Raw genomic sequence first — 25,359 nt, 5'->3', positions numbered from 1 at the left:
TCTACTCCACTCCCCAGTTATCAGGGACAAGTTTTCCCTGAAGAGGACCAGGAGTTTGCAATTATGGAAGAACAAACCGGGACAGATTACTATGCAGAGGATGAGGACCTGGAGGAGGGAGAAGATGAGCAGGAAATTTACAGAGTAGATTCCCCAGTACAAAGCGAAGCCCCAGTTACTGACTCTCCAGTTGATAACCAGCCCCTCCTTAACGAGGTTCTCGCTCGAGCAGCGGAACACTTCCACATCGACACCCACGGTGTACAGGAGGAAAGGGACTTCGCGGAGGAGTTTGTAGGAGAGAGAAGACCGGTCGCTCAGACCATCCCTATCCTCAAATCCATCCAACGAAGAATAGATCCTTCCCTGGTGAATCCTAACCTCACCAGAGCTGTCAACCCCAGAATTGAAAAGATTTTCCGGGCAGCCCAGTCTGACCCTCTGTATATAAAGGGACATCTTAAACCAGATTCCCTAGTGGTGACCAACACTAGAAAGAGGGCTGGCACGCCCTTATCTTCATCAGAAGCTCCTCCCGACAAGGAGAGCAAAAAACTTTACGGGTTTGGCAGAAAGGTAGCCTCAACGTCCGCCTACCAAGCAAGGATTGCGAATTCCACCACCCTGTTGGCTAGTTACAATTGCCATCAATGGGAAGAAGTCGCGGCGCTCATTGCCTCTGCTCCAGAACCGTTAAAGGGCCAGCTGGCTCGGATCTCGGCAGAGGGGAGAGCCGTGTCTGGTTGCATTTTAAAAGCAACTTTCGACGCCGCTGACAACGCAGGGAGATTGATAGCAGAAGGTACTGTTATCAAGAGACATGCGTGGTTACGGCAGTCGGGATTCAAGACAGAAACCCAGGCTTCTTTAATAGACAAGCCAGTGGAACCCGACCTGTTGTTTGGGAAAGCGGTCGAAGACGCACTTAAAAATGCCAAAGATGAATATGAGACTCTCAAATCCCTTGGCCAGCTTACCAACAAACCCCCTAACCAGAGGGGGAACAATAATTTTCGTCGCCCACGCGGCCAAAATTCACAAAGAGGCAACTATGCCCAGGGACAAGGTACACAATGGAATAACAACCAGCAGTCTACCCAGAGTTACGGCAGGGGTAACAAGAGAGGTCGTGGAAGAGGCAGAGGCAGCCCCAACAAGGGCGGTGGCACGCCTCCACCAAAACAGTGACGCTCAGTTCAGGGTCCCTTGCCACGCAACCCCAGTAGGGGGACGCATTTCCACCTTCACCCAGGCTTGGGAAGGGATCACCTCAGACAGATGGGTGCTGTCAACAGTATCCGCAGGATATTGTATAGAACTACTGCAGCGTCCCCGGAATCATCCTCCACGACAAAGAGTGCACTCCCTAGAGCATCAAAGGATCCTTCTCGAGGAGATCGCCATTCTGCTAGAAAAGGACGCGATAGAACTCGTCCCAGGACACCAGGTAAACAAGGGTATCTATTCAACTTACTTCCTTGTGCCAAAGAAAGATTTGACAATGCGCCCAGTATTGGACTTACGGCCTGCCAACAAATATGTCAAGCCCCAAAAATTCCGTATGACCACGCTACAAGAGGTAATCCCCCTCCTAAAAAAGGGGGATTACATGGCAACCTTGGATATGAAAGATGCTTATTTTCATATTTCCATGCTCCCAGCGCACAAAAAGTACTTGCGCTTCAAGGTGGACAGTCGCCACTACCAATTCAAGGTACTGCCCTTCGGGATAGCTTCAGCACCAAGGGTATTCACCAAGGTACTGGCGGTGGCGGCTGCACACCTACGCAGGGAAGCAATCCCGGTGTACCCTTATCTGGACGACTGGCTCATAACGGGGGAAACCCCAGGAATTTGCAGGTCAAACATTCAGAGGACTATCGACCTCCTCCACGAATTAGGCTTCTCCATCAACGAGAAAAAGTCAAGTCTGGTGCCAAGCACCTCAAAACAGTTTCTAGGAGCTATCCTAGATACTCAGAAAGGATTGACCTTCCCTTCGGAAGAGAGAATTCGGAATATACTTCTGCAAATTCCGCATTATCAGTCAGGTCAACAGATAACAGTACGCAAAGCTATGCGGTTACTGGGCATGATGGCGTCATGCATTTACCTGGTCCCCCACGCGCGTCTGCGCATGCGTCCCATGCAGGAATGGTTGGCGAAACAGTGGTCTCAGGCAAGTGGTCATTGGGACGATCTAGTGGTCGTTTCGCCAACACTCGTACAGAGCCTACACTGGTGGACAAGAGAGAATCTCGCAAAGGGGAAACCCTTTTACGATCCCGAAGTACAAGCCGTGGTGACTACAGATGCATGCCTGACTGGGTGGGGAGCTCACCATCTCCACCACACAGCTCAGGGTCTCTGGTCTCACTCAGTAGCCAAGAACCACATCAATCTGCTAGAGCTTCTGGCAGTATTCCGAGCGCTAAGGGCGTTCGAGCCCCATCTACTGAACTTGTCGGTGCAGATCAGGACGGACAGCACGACAGCCATGTTCTATCTGAACAAGCAAGGGGGGACTCGTTCGCCAAATCTGTCCAAGCTTGCCCAGAAAATATGGATATGGGCACTCAGACGGAACATCTTCCTGTCATCGCAACATGTTCCAGGGGAGCTCAATTCCCTAGCGGATGCTCTAAGCAGAGACTCCCTCCCAGAAGAACACGAATGGGTCCTTCACAGAGACGTAGTAAGAAATCTCTTCTCTCAGTGGGGTTTCCCCACTATAGACCTATTCGCCACAAGCGAAAACAAACAATGCCCAGGATTTGCATCCAGGTTCCCCCAGCCGGACTCCCAAGGGAATGCCCTGTGGATGAACTGGTCAGGGATGTTTGCGTACGCTTTTCCACCAACTCCTCTCATCAGGAAGGTGGTGTACAAGATGAACAAGGAATCTATGACGCTCATCCTAGTTGCTCCCATGTGGGCGAGACAACCATGGTTTCCACACCTACGCAGGATGGCGGTGTGCGAACCCATCAGACTCCCAGCCTGGTACAACCTACTGTCCCAGCAACAGGGTCAAACAGTGCATCAGGAACCCAACTCTATGAACCTAGCAGCATGGCTCCTGAAGTCATAGAGTTTGGACATCTCAAATTACCACAGAGGTGTATGGACATTCTAAAGGAGTCCAGGAAACCAAATACAAGGCACTGTTACTTTGATAAGTGGAAAAGATTCGTTATCTGGTGCCAGAATAAACAAATCAACCCAGTTGATTGCACTCCTTCCAACGTTGTGACATACATGCTCCACCTGCTGGATGCAGGGTTGGTTTTTAACTCGCTGAAAGTACACCTGGCAGCCCTCTCGGCTTACACCACATCCCATAACAAGGTCTCGTGGTGGAAAGTACCAGTGGTTAAAGCCTTCATGGAAGGAGTAAAGAGACTTCACCCTCCTATTTCGAACCCACCGCCAGGATGGGACCTCAACGTGGTGCTAGCTAAGCTCATGGGACCCCCATTCGAACCCATGCATAAAAGTAGTCTCAAACACCTGACTTATAAAACGGCCTTCTTAGTAGCCATTACCTCCATAAGAAGGGTCAGTGAAATTCAGGCTCTGTCAGTGCAGGATCCTTTCTTTACTATCCACAAGGACAAACTGGTTTTACGCACACACCCTAGGTTCTCACCTAAATTCATATCCAAGTTCCATGTAAACCAGTCCATCGAGCTTCCGGCTTTCTTCCAGAACCCGCAAAGCTCGGCTGAGGTGAAACTACACACCCTAGATGTGCGTAGGGCGGTCCTATACTATGTAAATAAAACCAGACCGCTAAGGAAAACAGATCAACTGTTTGTCTCCGTAGCTACAGGCAGAGAGGGGGATCGCGTCTCTAAGGGCGCTATCTCGAAGTGGATTATCAACTGTATACAGCTGTGTTACTCTCTTTCTGACAAGACTCTGCCTTTTACGCCAAGGGCCCACTCTACTAGAGGCATTGGTGCCACTCTGGCTTTCATTGCAAATGTTCCCCTCGACACCATTTGCAAAGCGGCTACTTGGAGCTCTATTCACACTTTTACTCAGCATTACTGCATTGACACTCATTCCAAGACAGATACACAAGTGGGACAAGCGGTTCTAAGACACCTGTTTGCTCATGACCCTTCTCACATCCCACCTCCTTCTTCTGGTACTGCTCGCTAATCTATGCACAGCATGTGATCTAAGCAGATTCCACAAGCCTCAGAAGGGATACATTACTCACCGTAATCGTATTTCTGATGCTTGTATCTGCTTAGATTCACATGCGACCCACCCTTCCTCCCCTCCGAGAGAAGGCGCATGATTGCTTGTAGTCTTACCTTTTCTGTCTATCTGCTTGGATTATCTGTACTCACGCTACTCCTCATGCTTCCTCATGTCAGAAAAAATACAATCTGAGGATCCTACACGCGTGAGGGATCTTGGGTACAGTGGACGTCACACTAGGGATAGTATTACTGGCACGCCTGTGTCGACGCCCATTTTCGACTTTCGAAAAACAAACTGTAATACTCCGCAGCTTCCACTAGATGTCGGCCTATGCACAGCATGTGAATCTAAGCAGATACAAGCATCAGAAATACGATTACGGTGAGTAATGTATCCCATATATATATATATATATATATATATATATATATATATATATATATATATATATATATTTCTGAGGCTTGTGGAATCTGCTTAGATCACATGCTGTGCATAGGCCGACATCTAGTGGAAGCTGCGGAGTATTACAGTTTGTTTTTCGAAACTCGAAAATGGGCGTCGACACAGGGCGTGCCAGTAATACTATCCCTAGTGTGACGTCCACTGTACCCAAGATCCCTCACGCGTCTAGGATCCTCAGATTGTTTTTTTCCGCCATACTGGTCGGAAGCATTTTGCGGAGTCCCCTTATTTACATCCTTCCCCATCCCAACGTCGAACTTCGACACTCGACGCCGGCTGGAGAAGAAATCGACCGTCGGCTGCTGCACGACGGATTTGGGCCTCGCAAGGCCTCTGGCCTCGCGCCGGGCCTTGGAAGGCCTCTGGCCTCGGCCCTGCAAGTAGGGAGAGTGGGGGGTTGTACATACTCTACACTCTTGGTATATAGGTACACCTTATACATTTCCTACACTTAACAGCCCGCTGCCTCAAGGTGCGTATGGAGGGTACCCCTTTTCAATTCTGCCCCAAGTGCAATTGCAAATACCCTTGGGTCGACAGACACGCCACGTGCAATCTCTGCTTGCCGAGGGACCACCCCGAAGCGAACTGCAGAGCGTGTAGTAGGTTTAAACCTAAGACACTTAAGGACCGTTCGATGAAGCGTTGGGCCCACCACGCCAGGCAGGCGGCCATGGCAGCGGAGGGCGCCTTCAGCGACGCCGTACTTTCGGACGGCGAGGGCATTACGGCGTTGGAAGACAACTCAGCGCAAGTCCCCGACCTCGGAAGGTCGTCCGGCAGGGCGGCTATGGGGAAGACCCCCAGCGACAAAGCGATTCACACACCACACACACTAAACACACGAAGTCCAACCGAGACTCGACAACGTCGAGTTCTCGGAAAGAGGCACAAACAGAACGGTCTGATTCGGTGTCCTCTGAGCGCTCTCGATCGAGATCGCTGCATGACTCCAGGCAATCATCCACTCTTGCCAAGAGTGCCTCGCTCCCTAGGCTAACAGAAGTTTGATCGTCGGAAGACGAAGACGACTTCCACCCCCAGGCCGCGCTCCAGGAGTCGGAGCCCGCAGTCAAAATCAGCGAGGCCCCATGCTCTAAGGACAGGGACCCTAACCCCGATCCTCGATGCCAGGCGTCGAAAACCTCCGGAGCCACAAAAGGACAGGGAAAACATTTTTCCAGTCATGGGGAGGGGGAAAAACAGCAGAAGAAGCAGCCTTTGCACTCTTCCACACCTGTGAAACACACCACTCCCCCTAAACAGACAGACAAAACCAGGTCTGCTGATATGTCTAAAACCAGCAAATCTACTCAAGATAAATCCCAGAGACTTGCTGAGAGAGTCATTCCCAGTTCCAAAAAATGGTCCAGTGAAGACATAGATAGGGTCATGTCAAGGATGTCTTCTTTGGCTGATTTTTACTATAAAAATCCAGAACATTTCCTTTCGTATGATCCACAAGGGGCGACACCCTCAGGCTCTAATGATCCTATCCCCCCGAGTAAGAAGCTCCGGTTTGAAACAATAATGAGGTCTACAGACACCTTCGAGGTACAACCATACTCAAGACCATACTCACTGTATCAAGGAGAGGCTTCCTTTGGTGAGGACCAAGAATTTGGCATGGTAGAAGAGCAAACCGGGACGGGCTACTATGGGGATGAGGAAGACCCGGAAACCTACAGAGTAGATTCACCGGTAGAAAACGAAGCCCCGGTTACCGACTCCCCTGTCGATAACCAACCCCTCCTAAATGAGGTTCTCGCACGTGCAGCAGAACATTTCCATATTGACACCCACGGTGTCCAGGAGGAGAGAGACTTCGCAGAGGAGTTAGTGGGAGAAAGGAGGCCTGTTGCCCAGACCATCCCTATCCTTAAGTCCATTCAGCGAAGAATAGACCCGTCCCTGGTGAACCCGAACCTCACCAGAGCAGTCAATCCCAGGGTTGAAAAACTTTTCAGGGCAGCCCAGTCTGACCCTCTCTATATAAGAGGACATCTGAAGCCAGACTCCCTAGTGGTCACCAACACTCGTAAGAGGGCTGGAACACCCTTGTCATCGTCCGAAGCTCCTCCCGACAAGGAGAGCAAAAAACTATATGGTTTCGACAGGAAAGTAGCCTCAACGTCCGCCTACCAAGCAAGGATTGCAAACTCCACCACCCTGTTGGCCGGCTACAACTGCCATCAGTGGGAAGAAATCGCGGCACTCAGCCTCTGCTCCTGAACCTTTAAAGGGCCAGTTAGCTCGGATTTCCGCAGAGGGTAGAGCCGTGTCTGGTTGCATTTTGAAAGCAACCTTTGACGCCGCGGACAACGCAGGCAGATTGATAGCAGAAGGCACTGTTATCAAGAGACATGCGTGGTTACGGCAGTCTGGTTTTAAGGCAGAAACCCAGGCATCATTGTTGGACAAACCGGTGGAAGCCGATCTGTTGTTTGGTAAGGCGGTCGAAGACGCACTGAAGAATGCCAAGGACGAATACGAGACACTCAAGTCCCTAGGCCAGTTAACCAATAAACCCCCTAACCAGAGAGGGAATAGTAATTTTCGTCGCCCACGCGGCCAAAATTCCCAGCGAGGATCTAACTATTCCCAGGGGCAGGGTACACAGTGGAACAACAGCCAACAGTCTACCCAGGGTTACGGCAGGGGTAATAGGAGAGGTAAAGGCAGAGGCAGCCCCAGCAAGGGAGGCGGCACGCCTCCACCAAAGCAGTGACGCTCAGTTCAGGGTCCCTTCTCACGCAACCCCAGTAGGGGGACGCATTTCCAACTTCACCCAGGCTTGGGAAGGGATCACATCAGACAGATGGGTGCTGTCAACAGTATCCACAGGGTACTGTGTAGAACTACTGCAGCGTCCCCGGAACCATCCTCCACGACAAAGAGTACACTCTTTAGAACATCAGAAGATTCTCCTCGAGGAGATCGCCATTCTGCTAGAAAAGGACGCGATAGAACTCGTCCCGGGACACCAGGTAAACAAGGGTATTTATTCAACTTACTTCCTTGTGCCAAAGAAAGATTTGACAATGCGCCCAGTATTGGACTTACGGCCTGCCAACAAGTATGTCAGGCCCCAAAAGTTTCGTATGACTACGTTACAAGAGGTAATCCCCCTCCTAAAAAAGGGGGATTACATGGCAACCTTGGATATGAAAGATGCTTATTTTCATATTTCCATGTTCCCAGCGCACAGAAGGTACTTGCGCTTCAAGGTGGACAGTCGACACTACCAATTCAAGGTACTGTCCTTCGGGATAGCTTCAGCACCATGGGTATTCACCAAGGTACTGGCGGTGGCGGCTTCACACCTACGCAGGGAGGCAATCCCGGTGTGGCCTTATCTGGACGACTGGCTCATAACGGGGGAAACCCCAGGAATTTGCAGGACAAACATTCAAAGGACTATCGACCTCCTCCATGAGTTAGGCTTCGCAATCAACGAGAAAGTCAAGCCTAGTGCCAAGCACCTCCAAACAGTTCCTAGGAGCAATCCTAGATACTCAAGAGGGGTTGACCTTTCCTTCAGAGGAAAGAATTCGGAATATACTACTGCAAATTCCGCATTATCAGTCCGGTCACCAAATAACGGTACGCAAAGCAATGCGTTTACTGGGCATGATGGCGTCATGTATTTACCTGGTCCCCCATGCGCGCCTCTGCATGCGTCCTATGCAGGAATGGTTGGCGAAACAGTGGTCTCAGGCAAGTGGTCAGTGGGACGATCTAGTGGTCGTTTCGCCAACACTAGTACAAAGCCTTCACTGGTGGACAAGAGAGAATCTCGCACAGGGGAAACCCTTTTACGATCCCGAAGTACAGGCAGTAGTCACTACCGATGCATGTCTGATGGGGTGGGGAGCTCACCATCTCCACCACACAGCTCAGGGTCTCTGGTCTCCCTCAGTGGCCAAGAACCACATCAACCTGCTAGAGCTTCTGGCAGTATTCAGAGCGCTTCAAGCGTTTGAGCCCCACCTACTAAACCTGTCAGTGCAAATCCGGACGGACAGCACAACAGCCATGTTCTACCTGAACAAGCAAGGAGGGACTCGTTCGCCAAATCTTTCCAAGCTTGCCCAGACAATCTGGATATGGGCACTCAGCCAGAACATCTTCCTGTCATCACATGTTCCAGGGGAGCTCAATTCCCTAGCGGATGCTCTGAGAAGAGACTCCCTCCCAGAGGAACACGAATGGGTTCTACACAGAGAGGTCGTAGAAGATATCTTCTCTTAGTGGGGTTTCCCCACTATAGACTTATTCGCCACAAGCGAACACAGACAATGCCCAGGATTTGCATCCAGGTTCCCCCAACCAGACTCCCAGGGGAACGCCCTGTGGATGAACTGGTCAGGGATGTTTGCGTACGCTTTTCCACCAACTCCTCTCATCAGGAAAGTGGTGAACAAGATGAACAGAGAGTTGATGCCGCTCGTCCTAGTTGCTCCCATGTTGGCAAGACAACCGTGGTTCCCACACATACGCAGGATGGCGGTGTGCGAGCCCATCAAACTTCCAGCCTGGTACAACCTACTGTCCCAGCACCAAGGTCAAACAGTGCACCAGCAACCCAACTCAATGAACCTGGCAGCATGGCTCCTGAGGTCATAGAGTTTGGGCATCTCAATTTACCACAGAGGTGTATGGACATCCTAAAGGAATCTAGGAAACCAAACACAAGGCACTGTTACTTTGACAAGTGGAAGAGGTTCGTTATCTGGTGCCAGAGTAGACAAATCAACCCTGTTGATTGCACTCTTTCCACTATTGTTACATACATGCTCCACCTGCTAGATGCAGGATTGGTTTTTAACTCACTGAAAGTACACCTGGCAGCCCTGTCGGCATACACCACTTCCCATAGCAAGGTCTCGTGGTGGAAAGTACCAGTAGTTAAAGCCTTCATGGAAGGAGTAAAGAGACTTCACCCTCCTATTTCAAACCCACCACCAGGGTGGGACCTTAATGTGGTGCTAGCCAAGCTCATGGGACCCCCTTTCGAACCCATGCATAAAAGCATTCTCAAACACCTGACTTATAAAACGGCCTTCTTAGTAGCTATTACTTCTATAAGAAGGGTCAGTGAAATTCAGGCTCTGTCAGTGCAGGATCCCTTCTTTACTGTCCATAAACACAAACTGGTTTTACGCACACACCCTAGGTTCTCACCTAAGTTTATATCAAAATTCCATGTAAACCAGTCCATCGAGCTTCCGGCTTTCTTCCAGGACCCTAAAAGCTCGGCTGAGGTGAAACTACACACCCTAGATGTGCGTAGGGCAGTCCTCTACTATGTAAATAAAACCAGACCGCTAAGAAAAACAGATCAAGTGTTTGTCTCCGTAGCTACAGGCAGAGAGGGGGATCGCGTCTCTAAAGGTGCCATCTCGAAGTGGATTATTAACTGTATCCAGCTGTGTTACTCACTCTCTGAAAGAACTGCCTTTCACGCCAAGAGCCCACTCTACTAGAGGCATTGGGGCCACTCTGGCTTTCATTGCAAATGTACCCCTTGACACCATTTGCAAAGCAGCTACTTGGAGCTCTATTCACACTTTTACTCAGCATTACTGCATTGACACCCATTCCAAGGCAGATACACAAGTGGGACAAGCGGTTCTAAGGCACTTATTTGCTCATGACCCTTCTCACATCCCACCTCCTCCTTCAGGTACTGCTCGCTAATCTATGCACAGCATGTGATCTAAGCAGATTCCACAAGCCTCAGAAGGGATACATTACTCACCGTAATCGTATTTTGATGCTTGTAACTGCTTAGATTCACATGCAACCCACCCTTCCTCCCCTCTGAGAGAAGGCGCATGGTTGCTTGTAGTCTTACCTTTCTATCTATCTGCTTGGATTATCTGTACTCGCGCTACTCCTCATGCTACCTCATGTCAGAAAAAATACAATCTGAGGATCCTAGACGCATGAGGGATCTTGGGTACAGTGGACGTCACATTAGGGATAGTATTACTGGCACGCCCTGTGTTGACGCCCATTTTCGAGTTTCGAAAAACAAACTGTAATACTTCGCAGCTACCACTAGATGTCGGCCTATGCACAGCATGTGAATCTAAGCAGATACAAGCATCATAAATACGATTACGGTGAGTAATGTATCATATATATTTCTGAGGCTTGTGGAATCTGCTTAGATCACATGCTGTGCATAGGCCGACATCTAGTGGAAGCTGCAGAGTATTACAGTTTGTTTTTCGAAACTCGAAAAGGGGCGTCGAACTAGTGTGTGCCAGTAATACTAGCCCTAGCGTGACGTCCACTGTACCCATGAGCCCTCACACGTGTAGGACCTTCAGATTGTTTTTTTCCGCCATACTTATCGGAAGCATAGTTGTGGAGTTCCCTGGCTTTTAGCTATTTATCATAAATTTATCTAAAATTCCTGTTCTTCAAATCCCACGTCGAGACTGCAAAGATCGACGCTGGTACTGGAGAACGAACAGCCGTCGAGACTGCACAACGGACTTTGCGCCTCAGAAGGCCTCTGGCCTCGGCCCTGCAAGTAGGGAGAGTGGACATACTCGCACTCGCCCGCTGCCATATATTAACATATGGAGAGTACTCCATTTAAATTCTACCCCAAGTGCAACCGTAAGTTCCCTTGGGTAGATAAGCAGAACACCTGTAATCTGTGTCTGCCTAGGGACCACCCCAAAGCAGATTGCAGAGCGTGTAAGCTCTTTAAAGCTTAAACACTTTAGAACCGCTCGACCAAACGTTGGGCCCATTACGCCAGGCAGCCCGAGGCCATGGACGCGGTGGGTTCCTTCAGTGATGGCATCATCGCCGCTGTATCGGACGGCGAGGGCACAGGGTTATCGTTAGAAACCTGAGCGCAAGCCCCCGACCTTGGAGGACTGTCCTGTGGGGCAGTTATGGGGACCACACCCAGCAGCAAGAGCGCTACCCACACACCTTCATCTAAACACACTAACCCCACCTGAGACTCGACACGTGTGTCGAGTGATTGGCAGAAAAAGGCACAAAGAGAGCGGTTTGCAGAATTGGTGTTGTCTGGGTGCTCAGGTCTCGGTTTCCCCATGACACACAACAACCATCTTTGATTGCTAAGAGTGCCACGCTATCGAAGGTCACAGTGTTATGGTTGTCAGAAGACGAAGCCGACCTCTACCCCCAAGCAGCACATTCAAAGTCGACTCAGGCAGTTTGTTCTACGTCTGCCTCAGAGTCTCGACATCCCTCCTCTAAAACTCCAGAACCTCCTGTACTCAACTCCAAATCTCAGCGCCAGGCGTCGAAAGATTCGGGGACAGCCAAAGAGTCAGGGAAACATGCCTTTACACACGGGAAAGGGGACAAACAGAAAAACGCTTCTGTACACCAAGTCCAGAAGGAGAAACACAAATCTTCTGAGAAGTCAAGACCCCTGACCCTGTCACTAGGCCTAAAGTTGTCCCTCCCACTCACCAGGATATGGGAATAAAAGAGGAACCACGGCAGGAAGTGGTCATTCCCAGTTCCAAAGAATGGAGCTCTGAAGACATTGACAGAGTGATGAGGAGAATGTCTTTTATGGCAAATTTTTATGAGAAAAATCCTGATTACTTCCTAAGCTATCAGAATACCCCTGCTACCTTACTCCTTCCGGATCCAAAGACCCTCAGCCTCCTAGTAAAAAGCCCTGCACTGAGACTCCAGGTCAGGGCCTGATTTCCGACCCACTCACTATTGAACCTTATCAGTATGTTGAAGATCCAGACATACAAATACTGGATGACCAGGCAGGGGTGGAATATTATGGAGACGATGAGGACCAGGATGAAGAGTAGGAAGACGAGGCAGAGGCCTATAGTCTCGACTCCCCTATTCCCAAAGACCCACCGGTGAATGACTCACCTGTGGACAATCAACCGTTACTGAACAAGGTCTTAGCTAAAGCTGCAGACCACTTTCAGATAGACACTTAAGGGGCTCAAGAAGATAGGGACTTTGCAGAGCAAATTATGGGGGATAGAAAATCCTTTGCCCAAGCCATAACAATTCTGAAGTCTATTCAATGCAGAATTGACCCCTCTCTACTCACCCCTAATCTTACCCGGGCAGTTAACCCAAGAATAGAAAAATTATTCAGGGCCGCCCCCTCAGACCCACTTTATATAAGGGGTCATCTTAAACCCGACTCATTGGTGGTTACAACCACCAGGGAGAGGGCGGGGACACCTCTAGCATCATCTGAAGCTCCCCCAGACAAGGAGAGCAAAAAGATATATGGGCTAGGAAGGAAAGTGCCTTCCATTTCCGCTTACCAGGCAAGAATTGCTAATACCACCACTCTACTGGCACGTTACAACTGTCACCAATGAGAACATGTAGCTGCCCTCATTACCTCCGCACCTGAACCTTTAAAGGGCCGGTTGGCCCAGATTGCGTCGGAAGGGAGATCTGTGTCCGAGTGCATTCTCAAAGCAATCTTTGACGCAGCAGACAATGCAGGCCAGCTCATTGCAGAGAGCACAGTCATCAAGAAACATGCTTGGCTGAGACAGTCTGGGTTTAAACCCGAGACCCAAGCTACACTCATCAACGTGCCGGTGGAACCAAATGTCTTGTTCGGGAAAGTGGTGGAGGAAGCACTCAAAACAGCCAAGGACGAACACGATACCCTAAAGTCCCTTGGACAATTAACTAATAAACCCACTAACCAACGAGGGAATAATAATTTTCGTTGCTCGCGCTGCCAAAATTCCCAGAGAGGGTCTAATCATTTTCAAGGGCAAGGAGCATCCTGGGGAGGCAACCAACAGGCTTCACAGGGTTTCGCCAGAGGTCAAAAGAGGGGCTGTGGTAGGGGGAGAGGCAGGCCTGGTAGAGGCGCTACACCCCCCAACAAACAGTGACATTACACTTCGTGTCCCTTCCCATGCATCCCCAGTAGGGGGGCGCATTTCCACCTTCACCCACGCATAGGAAGGGATCACTTCAGACAGATGGGTGCTGTCCACAGTGTCCACGGGATACTGTATCGAACTGTTGGAACTCCCCCGAAACCATCCTCCAAGACAGAAGATACACTCCTTGGAGCACCAAAGAATCCTCCTCGAGGAGATCGTCATTCTTCTTGCAAGGAGGCGATCAACTCGTCCCGGGCAACCAGGTAAACAAGGGTATTTATTCAACTTACTTCCTTGTGCCAAAAAAAGATCTAACAATGCGCCCAGTATTAGACTTACGCCCTGCAAACAAGTATGTCAAGCCTCAAAAATTTTGCATGACTACACTCCAAGAGGTTATCACCCTACTAAAGAGAGGAGATTACATGGCAACATTGGACATGAAAGATGCCTATTTTCATATTTCCATGTTCCCAGCGCACAGAAGATTCTTGCGCTTCAAGGTGGATAGTCAGCACTACCAGTTCAAGGTGCTGCCCTTCGGTATAGCCTCGGCTCCAAGGGTATTCACCAAGGTACTGGCGGTGGTGGCGGCACACCTATGCAGGGAAGCAATGCCAGTGTACCCTTACCTGGACGACTGGCTCATCACAGGGGAAACCCCCGTAATTTGCAGATCCAACATTCAAAGAACAATCAACCTCCTCTTCCAATTGGGTTTACCAATCAACGAGAAAAAATCAAGCCTGGTGCCAAACACCTCCAAACAGTTCCTAGAAGCTGTCCTAGACACTCAAGAGGGTGGCCTTTTCATCAGAGGAAAGAATTCGGAATCTATTACTGCAAATTCCTCAATATTAGTCCGGTCGCCAGATAAGGGTTCGCAAAGCGTTGTGTTTGCTAGGCATGATGGCGTCATGCGTTTACCTGGTTCCCCATGTGCGTCAGCGCATGCGACCAATGCAGGAATTGTTGGTGAAACAGTGGTCTCAGGCAAGTGGTCAGTGGGACGATCTAGTGGTCGTTTCGCCAACACTAGTCCAGAGTCTTCCCTGGTGAACAAGAGAGAATCTTTCAAAAGGGAAACCCTTTTACGATACAGGCCATACTCACTACAGACGCGTCCCTGTCCGGGTGGGCAGCACACCTCCTTCACCACACAGCTCAGGGCCTTTGGCCTCACACAGTGACCAAGAATCACATCAACCTGCCAGAGCTTCTGGCAGTCTTCATATCGCTTCGAGCGTTCGAACCCCACCTATCGAACTTGTCAGTGCAGATAATAACGTGCACGACTGCAATGTTTTACATAAACAAACAGGGGGGCACTCGTTCGCCAAATCTCTCCAAGCTTGCCCAGAAAATTTGGATATGGGCACTCAAACAGAACATTTTCCTGTCATCTCAACATGTTCCAGGGGATCTCAATTCACTAGCGTACGCTTTGAGCAGAGACTCCTTCCCAGAAGAACACGAATGGTGTCTACACGAAGAAGTCGTAGGAGACCCCTTCTCACAGTGGGGTTTCCCCACTATAGACCTATTCGCCACAAGCGAAAACAGACTATGCACCGGATTCGCATCCAGGTTCCTCCAGCCAGGCTTCAAGGGGAAAGCCCTATGGATGAACTGATCAGGGATGTTTGCCTACGCTTTTCCACCAACCCCTCTGATGAGGAAGGTGGTCAACAAGATACACAGGGAATCGATGACGCTCATCCTAGTTGCTCCCATGTGGGCGAGACTACCGTGGTTCCCGCACTTGCGCAAACTGGCGGTGTGTGAACCCATCAGACTCCTGTGCTGGTACAACCTACTCTCCCAGCACGGAGGACAAACAGAACTTGGCAGCATCGCTCCTGAAGTCATAGAGTTTGGCCATCTCAATTTACCACAGAGATGTATGGATATTTTAAAAGAATCAAGGAAACTAACACAAGGCACTGTTACTTTGATTAGTAGAAAAGATTCATTATTGGGTGCCAGAATAAACAAATCAACCCAGTTGATTGCACTCCTTCCAATTTTATTTATTTTTTATTATATTGTGTATGGTTTACAAAAGAAACCTTTACAAATTCATTGAATAAAAAGAAAAAGAAAAGGAGGATCGATATAAAAACAAAACACTCCTTCCAATATTATCACCTACATGCTCCACTTACTGGATGCAGTGTTGGTATTTAATTCACTCAAAGTACACCTGGCGGCGGTGTCAGCCTACACCACCTCCCATAACAAGGTGTTATGGTAGAAGGTGCCAGTCATCAAAGCCTTTATGGAAGGGGTGAAGACACTGCATCCTCCAATTTCTAACCCACCACCAGGATGGGACCTTAATGTGGTGCTTGCTAAACTCATGGGACTCCCCTTTGAACCCATGCATAAAGCTAGTCTCAAACACCTGACCTACAAGACTGCCTTCTTAGTAGCCATTACATCCATAAGAAGGGTCAGTGAAATTCAGGCTCTCAGTGCAGGATCCTTTCTTTACTGTTTATAAGGATAAACTGGTTCTACGAACTCACCCTAGGTTCTCACCTAAGTTCATTTCAAAATTCCATGTTAACCAGTCCATTGAGCTTAGGGCCTTCTTCCAAGAACCCAAAAGCTCTGCTGAGGTGAAACTACACACACTAGATGTGCGAAGAGTGGTCCTCTACTAGGTAGACAAGACCAGGCAGCTAAGAAAGACAGATCAGCTGTTTGTCTCAGTAACTACAGGCAGAGAAGGAGATTGCGTCTCTAAAGGTGCCATCTCTAACTGGATAGTCAAATGTATCCAGCTGTGTTACTCCCTTTCAGAAAAAACACTGCCTTGTACGCCAAAGGCCCACTCTACAAGAGGCACTGGGGCCACTCTGGCGTTCATTGCAAATGTACCCCTTGACACCATTCGCAAAGCAGCTACATGGAGCTCTATTCACACTTTTACTCAGCACTACTACATTTACACACATTGCAAGACAAATACTCAAGTGGGACAAGCGGTTCGAAGAAATGTGTTCGCTCATGACCCTTCTCATATCCCACCTCCTCCTTCTAACAATGCTTGCTAATCTATGCACAGCATGTGATCTAAGCAGATTCCACAAGCCTCAGAAGGGATACATTACTCACCGTAATCGTATTTCTGATGCTTGTATCTGCTTAGATTCACATGTGCCTGCCCTTCGTCCCCTCTGAGAGAAGGCTCATAGATGCTTGTAGTCATATCTATCTATCAGCTTGAATACTCTGTACTACTCCTCATGCTACCTCATGTCAGACTAGGGATAGTATTACTGGCACACCCTACTTCGACGCCCCTTTTCGAGTTTCGAAAAAAAAACTGTAATACTCTGCAGCTTCCACTAGATGGTTTGGTGCATGCCACAGTCTATTCACTACATAGGTAGCCTTCAGAATACTTTATCTGCTTGCGTTTCTTTGCATCTGTACACATATAAAACAACTTGATATCATCATTGTTTCTGTAACATAAACATCTTCATCTCAATCCCGAAATGTTACTTATCTTTGATATTTTCTTGATGCCTATAGAATATCTATGTTCTCCTGTCTCTGCATCTCTTCTGGGTGCGTCAGTCTTGCTTCGTGTGATGTCATCAATCTGCTCTTTTGCTCACTTTTCACACTTCTTCTGGTATTTCATTCAAATGACCATCATATTGTTGTGTATGCAGGTATGGCTTTCTCAATGGGAACCTTGGTTCAGGATTCTCCTTGGTATTGTTTTTTTCACTGGCACTGCACGTATTTCACATTCGAGTTCCCAGAATATAGGCAACATGGGCGCAATGCTTGAGGTGGGGGTACTTGGCTCCCTATCTACAAATGTTTGAACTTGAGAAGGAAAGATACATACCATTGACTGAGTGGTCCGGCACTGTGAATGTGCTCAATTGAAGATCTCTGTACGGTGTTCTGTCAAAGTAAACGATTGATCAGAACATTGTGTGAAGTGAATCGAAGTGGTCCTGCGATGGTTTAAGCAAAACTCATCGCACATTTGAAAGTCTATGATTTTGATATCAAGGGGATGCAAGCCTGAACGTGCGAGATCCATATCAAGGGGATCCGAGCTTGAATGAGGGAGATCCATATCAAGAGGATCAAAGCCCGAACATGGGAGATCCATATCAAGGGGAACACTTTTGGTAAAAAGGGGGTCCAAGCCTGAATGACGGGAGACCCATGATAAATAGTGGAAGCAAGAACTTGTGCATGTGAAAATCCATAGGAATGGAACTTTGAGATTTGTTTGTTACAACAAGCCATCTGCAGTAAAAGACTGTTATTGCATCAGAGGCATTGGCAGAAGGGCTTGATGTCTATATTTTGAACTGTATCCTTGTGGCCGAGAAGCCAGAGTGTGTGCGAAGCTCGAACGTGCCGCCTTGCCCCGTGCTGAAAAACATGGGGAAGGTAAGCCAACTGCTCAACTGACATATTATTTCATGAACACTTTTCTTTTTGCATGCACCATTGTCCCACGCCCTTTTGTAATTAGAAGTAAGGATTGGCAATAGGTTTATTAGTATAGGCCCTTTTATTTGACCGAGACTTGACTAAGACTGTGTTATTATTTGATGGTCGTAGCTTGTTCCCATCCTTAGATTTAGGTTTAGGTAGGCGTTCAACCAACCCATTTGAAGTACAATAAACACCCTTGAAGTGTGATCACTTGTGCCTGTCTTCACTGTTTGATACCAGGCCTTCCATACAGTGGTCACAACCTCTGGGCTGCCAATGAGTCATTCCTTCACTTCACGACATGGGCATTGCAATGGTTGAGTTGTACTTATACATTGTCATTCTTATGGTTGAATTAACATGTTTGATTACTGGTTTATGTCTAGCCTCCACGGAGGTGCCCAGAATTTTGGTAATTTAGGAAGTATTTTACTAGCATTTGTATAACAATTGCACAGCTGTTTTCTAATCTTATTCTTTTGCGTCATTCTCATGGCTGAACAGGATGATGATTTCATGCAAAGAAAGGAAAAAGCTATTAAAACTGTTACTGATATTTATGTAAGTATATTTTTTGATGTTTTATTATGTAATGGTTCAAATGGTCTAGCCAAATAATGTGATTCTATGCTCTTTTATACTTATTTTTGTCAACTCCCCTGTATTCACAATGGGTGTTTATTGCCAACGCAAGTATAATTCATTCAGAAATATACAGCTGTTATGCATAGTGTGAGAAACGTGAGATCATCCTCACATCTACTCCCCTTGGGTCCTCTTCTCAGTGTACATGGAAAGGCTATTGCTTTAGTATCCTGACCCTGGAGGTGGAGAAGCGAGGGAGGATCACCTGGGTGGAGGGTCCTTGGTGATCCTCCAGGGAGCCCCAGCAGGGTCACCATCCCGCCACAGAGGGAAAAGCTGTAACACGGCATCTAGGATGGCTGGGGTTGCTGCCCCCGACCTTACGTACCTGTTTTCAATGTGGGTCGACCATACACAAGCCCAGCAGTGGTCCAAGGGAGACCCAGCAGGGTCCCCATCCTTTCCCAGAGGGAAAAGCTCTAACGCAGCTGTGAGAAACCTGAAGGTGTGTCTCACGCTAGTCCCAGGGAATCTGTCATCAAGGTGGCCAGGACACAGCCATCGCTTTTGGATCCAGTTCCTGGGGGTGGCTAGTGTGGGAGTATCACCTGGATTGGGGGGCATCTTCGGGGATTGGGAGACCAAAGGGTGAGATGTGGTATCCCCTTCCTTACAAAATCTTTTCCCCATCCTACCAGGTAGAATACCTAGAAACTCAAGTGCCACCTTTTCCAACACAAACACTTTCGCACTGACAGTTCATGAGTGACAACGAACTAACACCAGAGCGGTATACCTGACATGTCCCGACACAAGGGTCAGGCAGAGTCGGGCAATTACTGATAATTACACACACCTAACTTCCATCACACTTCTCCACACGGATAAAAGGCAGAGCATGAAAGCACACTCTGAGCAAGGCAAAATGTAGGAGGAAGCAGCAAACCCAAGATGGCAGTTTAAACCAAGGGGAAAGGCAGCAACAGAGAGGATGACAAGGAGGGAATTACCCTTGCCCTTTCCAACAGAGAACTGCGACTTTCAAGAAGTCTCAAGAAAAAGAAACCCAAGACCGGGAATTGCAGCTGATGAATGATGTAGCGTTTGTCAAAGGTACATGGGGCCCTCACCCATTGATAGCCAAGGCGGGGAGAAGCGATTGCCACCATGGGACTGTCCTTGACTCCGACAGCAAAGCAATGCCAACGGGTTCAGCACATCCGGTGAGTTGGAGAAACTGATAGCAGATCGGACTGTGTTGCGCTCAAGGTTGCAAGCTCAACATTTTATGAAGAAAGAGAACTTGTATACAATTGAACTTTGCCACACCGAAATAGGTACCAGATACCGAGTGGTCCGGCCCCACGTGGGTGCTCACTCGAAGGTCTCCATTTCGTGCCATGCCCCCTGAGCGGGGAAGAATTATTGAACTGTCAAATCATAGTGGTCCTGCTGCAGCGGGCTATGTTGAATCCCGTGCACATTCGAAAGTATTTTCTTGTCTGTAAACTGAAATTGGTCTGAGCCCGGCTGAGGGGGACTAATTGTAGAAAAGGGGTCTGAGCCCAGAAGAGGGGGATCCTGGGTGAACAGTAACACACCCGAGAAGATTGTTGTGACAAATGTGAACCTGACTGAGGGTTGCATACAAATTGAAGTTGGTCTGAACCCGACTGAGGGAGGCTAAGGGTGAAGGAAGGATCAGAGCCCGGCTGAGGGGGATCCACGGTGAAGAGTAAATCGCCCGACATGAATGTTGAGAAGTGAACTTTTCTTTGTTTATGGTATATCAGTTCCTCTGAGGCAAGAAACTTTGCACAAAAGACCTTGGGCACAGAAGGCTCTGATGTTGGTGAAAGGAACTGTGACTTCGTGCCAGAGAAGCGCAGGAGTGTGCTGTGCTTCAGTGGACCCGCCTTGTGCCATGCTAAAAACGTGGGGACGGCCTAAACATCCTGACTTATCATTTTGTGAACACTTCTTTTATTTTGTGAACATTAACCTCCACTATTTTGTAGCGTAGCGGTAAGGATTCGTCAATATTGTTTTTTAGCATTTGTTTTTTAGCATAGGTTTTTTTTATTTGACTAGGCTCCACTAGGACTGTATTATGATTATTTGATTCGTGGCTTGCTCCCGTCTTAGATTTAGGTTTAGATATGTGTTTTTCACACCCCTGATAAAGTTCAATAAATACTGTTGAACTGTGATCACTTGTGTCTGTCTTACTTTGATACCATGCCTTCCTTATATATGGTGTCAGGGGTGGGATGTGACTCAATTGAAACAAATTGGGGAACCCTACAATTTCAGAAGCTTAGTCATAGACCTTCCACTCTGTTTCCTCGAAAGAATCAATAGGCGTTGAGATCTGTAGTAGTAGGGAAGCTATTATCCTCCCTGGGAAAAGAGGAAATTATTCCTACAGATTTGGTTTTAATACCCCTGCCGGGATGTTAAAAAAGGTTGGCCCCAAAATCTGGTCTAGCTTGGAAGTTCGGTAGAGATGTTCTAGCAGGCATCAGCGATACCGACTTCCGGGGAGACGTAAAGGTTCTCTTACAGAATCATGGTGAAACACCATTTCAAGTACATCGTGGGGCCCAAATTGCTCAAGGAATTCTGGAAAAAGCTCTATTTTCTCTTTTTAAAGAAAGTGAACTAGACCAAACAGAAAGAGGTACACTAGGCTTTGGGGAAGCTGATAAACCTTCTAACATCGAAGAGCGAAAGCGAGAAGAGTCTGCCATCTATCCCGACCTAGCCTTCGCCCAGCGAACGACCCAGCCCTCGCAGAAGCTTTTTTACAAGCTACTCCAGAAGGACAAGGTATAGAGAAGGGGAGTACTTTTTTCTCCTTAAAGCAGGGGTTGCTATATAGAAAGGAAATATCTACAGAAGACTTAGAAAAAAACGCAATTAGTAGTCCCCAAAACCCACCGAAAGGTTGTACTAGAGATTGTGCATTCCCATCTAACCGGGGGACTCGTCAATCCAAATCCCAGGCACATATCAGTGGGACGTTTTACTGGCCTGGTATCCACAATGATATAAAGACCTTTATTCAGATGTGTGTAACATGTCAAAAAACCAGCCGACACATCACATTACCTGCCCCTCTGAATCCTTCACCAACCATAGAAGTCCCTTTTTCAATAATCTGGATGACATCATTGGGCCTCCAGAAACATCTAGACTGGGCAACAAACATGTCCTCGTGATTGTTGACTACGCAGCCAGGTACCCCGAAGGCATTCCCTATGCGGAATAATACCACCCATTAAATTCTCAAACATCTCCTACCGTATTCTTCCAGGGTTGGCTTTCCTAAGGAAAAACTGGACAGAGTGGTCCGGCGCCACGTGGGAGCTCATTCGAAGGTCTCTGTTTGGTGTCCCTCCCCCTGAGGGGGGAAGAATTGTTGAACTGTCAAATGAAAGTGGCCCTGCAGCGGGTTACTTTGAATCCTGTGCACACTCGAAAGTCTTTGATTGTCTGTAAACTGAATTTGGTCTGAGACTGGCTGAGTGGGACTAATTGTAGAAAAGGGGTCTAGGCCCGGAAGAGGGGGGATCCTGGGTGAACAGTAACACACCCGAGAATATTGTTGTGGCAAATGTGAACCCGACTGAGGGGTGCCTACAAATTGAAGTTGGTCTGAAATTGACTGATTGTGGCTAATGGTGAGTGAAGGATCAGAGCCCGGCTGAGGGGGATCCAGGGTGAAGAGTAAATCGCCTGACGTGAATATTGAGAAAGGACATGTTCTCTGTTATATATGGTACATCAGGTCCTCTGAGGCAATAGACTGCGCAAAAGAGACTTGGGCACAGAAGGCCCTGATGTTGTTGAAAGGAACTGTGACCTCGTGCCAGAGAAGCCCAGGAGTGTGCTGTGCTTGAGAGACCTGCCTTGTTCTGTGCTAAAAACGTGGGGAAGGGAGGCCAACGGCCTAAACATCCTGACTTGTCATTTTGTGAACACTTCTTTCTTTTTGTGAACCTTATCCCACACTATTTTGTAGCATAGCTGTAAGGATAGGCAATTGTTATTTTTTTTTTTTAGCATAGGCCCTTTTTATTTGACTAGACTCCACTAGGACTGTATTATTATTATTTGATGGTCATAGCTTGCTCCCATCTCAGATTTAGGTTTAGATAGGCATTTTTCACACCCCTGATAAAGTTCAGTAAACACCCTTGAACTATGATCACTTGTGTCTCTTACATTGATACCATGCCTTCCTTACACCGCGCAGCCAGAGCTCCAGGACAGTCAGGGGTCATGTTCCCGACCGTAAGCACCTGTCTCCCATGTGGGTCAATCGTCTCCAAGTCCAGCGGCAGTCCCAGGGATCCCTGGCAAGGGTCCCCGTCCCTTCCCGGAGGGAAAAGCCGTAACGGGCCAGGGACGCCACCAGGGCCTCCTAGGACCACTGCTGGACCTGGGGACTGACGACCCACATAGGAGACAGGCGCCAAAGGCTGGGGACATCAACCTCTTCCGTCGTGAAGTTCTGGCTGCAGGAAAGGATGGGAACCCTGCTGGGGCTCCATAGGACCGCTGCTGAACGTGGGGACGATCAACCAACCAGGGAGACAGGTGCCCAAGCCCGGAGGTGGCACCCGCAGCCGTCCCGGAGGTCTGGCTGGCCTGTGTTACAGGTTTTCCCTCCAGGGAGGGATGGGGACCCCGCCGGCGTTCCCTGATACTGCTGCTGAACTCTGGGACGGTCGACCAACATGGGAGACAGGCTTGGAGCCAGCCCCCCCCGGCCGCCCTGAAGCTCTGGCTGGGCTGCGTTACAGATTTTCCCTCCATGGAGTGATGGGGACACTGCCGGGGCTCCCTGGGACCGCCTCTGAACTTGGGAACAGTCAAACAACAAGTGAGACGGGTGCTCGGGCCTGGAGACAGCACCCCCGGCCCCCCTGGAGTTCTGGCTTGACTGCATTACATCTTTTCTCTCCAGGGAGGGATGGAGACCCTGTCGGGGCTCCCTAGGACCACCGCTAAACTTGGTAACCCTTGATTAACAAGGGGACAGGCGGTCAAGGCCGGGGACATCTCGCCCGACCGTCCTGGACCTCTGGGTGCCCTATGTTACAGCTTGGATGGGCACCCTGCCGGGGCTCACTGGAACTGCCGCTAGACTTTGGGATGGTCGCCTAACATGGGATACAGGCGCTAAAGGCCGGGTACATCACCTCTGACCATCTTGGTGTTCTGGCTGGCCTGCGTTAGAGGTTTTCCCGCTGGGATGGATTGGGACCCTGTCAGGACTCCCTGGGAACGCTGCTAAACTTGGGAACAGTTGACCAGCAGCTGGACAGGCGCCCAAGGCAGGCGCCATCACCTCCGGCAGTCCTGTTGCTTTGGCAGTGCTGCGTTACAGCTTTTCTGTCCAGGGAGGGATTGGCAAACTGCTGTGGCTTTCTGAGACCACCTCTGGAATTGGGGATGGTCGCCCAACATGGGAGATGAGCACCAAAGGCTGGATTAATCACCCCCGACCATCCTGCAGTTCTGGCTGGCCTGCGTTACAGGTTTTCCCTCCAAGGAGTGAGGGGGACCCTGCCTGGGCTCACCGGGACCACTGCTGGACTTGGGGATAGTCGCCCAACATGGCAGACGGGCGCCAAAGGCTGGCGACATCAGCCCCGACCATCCTGGAGTTCTGTCTGGCCTGTGTTACAGGTTTTCCCTCCAGGGAGGGATGGGGACCATGCCGGGGCTCCCTGGGACCACCGCTGGACTTGAGGATGGTCGACCAACAAGGGAGACGGGCAACCAAGGCCGTGTGGGGCGAGCATACTTGTCCAGCGACGGTCCCAGGGAGCCCCAGCAACATCCACATCCCTCCCACAAGTGAAAAGCTGTAACACGGTATGGCAAGAGCTCCAGGACAGCTGAGGGTCGTGGCCCCAGCCTTGGGCGCCTGTCTCCAGTGTGGTTGACCGTACTTGTCCAGCAAGTCTTGCCCCCAGCCCCCACCCCAAGATCATATCCCTGGTGGCCTAGTGGTCCTTACTGCTTCCCGAGGTGGCAAAATGGGGTCAAACCCTCAATTTTGCCTCCCTATGCCCCCAGGGTGCTCCCGTAAGTTCTCCATCCCTCCCCACATGGAAAAGCTCTAACGTGGCCTGGCCAGAGATCCAGGACGGCCTGGGGTACTGCGACTGGCAACGGGTTAAACAGCCCCCCAACCCCAAATTTTTTTCCCTGGTGGCTTAGTGCTTCTTACTGCTTCCCAGGGTTGGCTAAATGGGACCAGACCCTCAATTTCTCCCCCCCCTGGGAAGCAGAAAGGAGGAGGAGGAGGAGGAGGAGGAGATGAGATTAAGGCCCCCTTAAGAGGTGGGATAGGGTGGTCTGTGGCAGATGGTGGGGGGGGAGATGTTGGTGGCTGCATTCTTAGGTTGTTTGGCGGTGCGGTGCTTAGGTGTGGTTGGATGGGATAGACTATTGTCCAAGGATTTAATACTCATGGTAGTTTGGCTACGGGGAGGATGGTTTCTCTTAAGATCTGAGATGGGCGTAGTTCTGGCAGAGGGTTCAAATAGCTTGGCCAGTCTTGATCGGAGTCTAGAATTCCTAGTGTCAGTGTTACAAGGTCCGCCAAGAGGGGATGGTTTCAACGGGGTGTCAGAATGCTTGACATCAAGCCCTGGGTAAGGTTGCTAAATTGGGTTAAGCATGGTGTAGCGTTTGTGATCATTATAGT

The 25,359-nt window shown here is 49.2% G+C and overlaps 1 protein-coding gene across 2 annotated transcripts in view; it reads left to right on the top strand.

The window, feature by feature from the left end:
* The window catches only part of CCDC93 (coiled-coil domain containing 93), a 2,015,088-nt gene that overhangs the window by 272,707 nt on the left and 1,717,022 nt on the right, over positions 1 to 25,359 (top strand). For both annotated transcript variants that reach the window (XM_069616593.1, XM_069616592.1), the window contains exon 6: positions 18,555 to 18,611. In XM_069616593.1, the coding sequence (XP_069472694.1) occupies positions 18,555 to 18,611 (57 nt within the window). The remainder of the gene's footprint in view (positions 1 to 18,554; positions 18,612 to 25,359) is intronic.

The sequence above is a fragment of the Ambystoma mexicanum genome, chromosome 9 (genome assembly GCF_040938575.1).
Source record: "Ambystoma mexicanum isolate Mex_15411 chromosome 9, UKY_AmexF1_1, whole genome shotgun sequence".
NCBI lineage: Eukaryota > Metazoa > Chordata > Amphibia > Caudata > Ambystomatidae > Ambystoma > Ambystoma mexicanum.
This window is presented reverse-complemented; position numbering and strand designations above follow the sequence as displayed.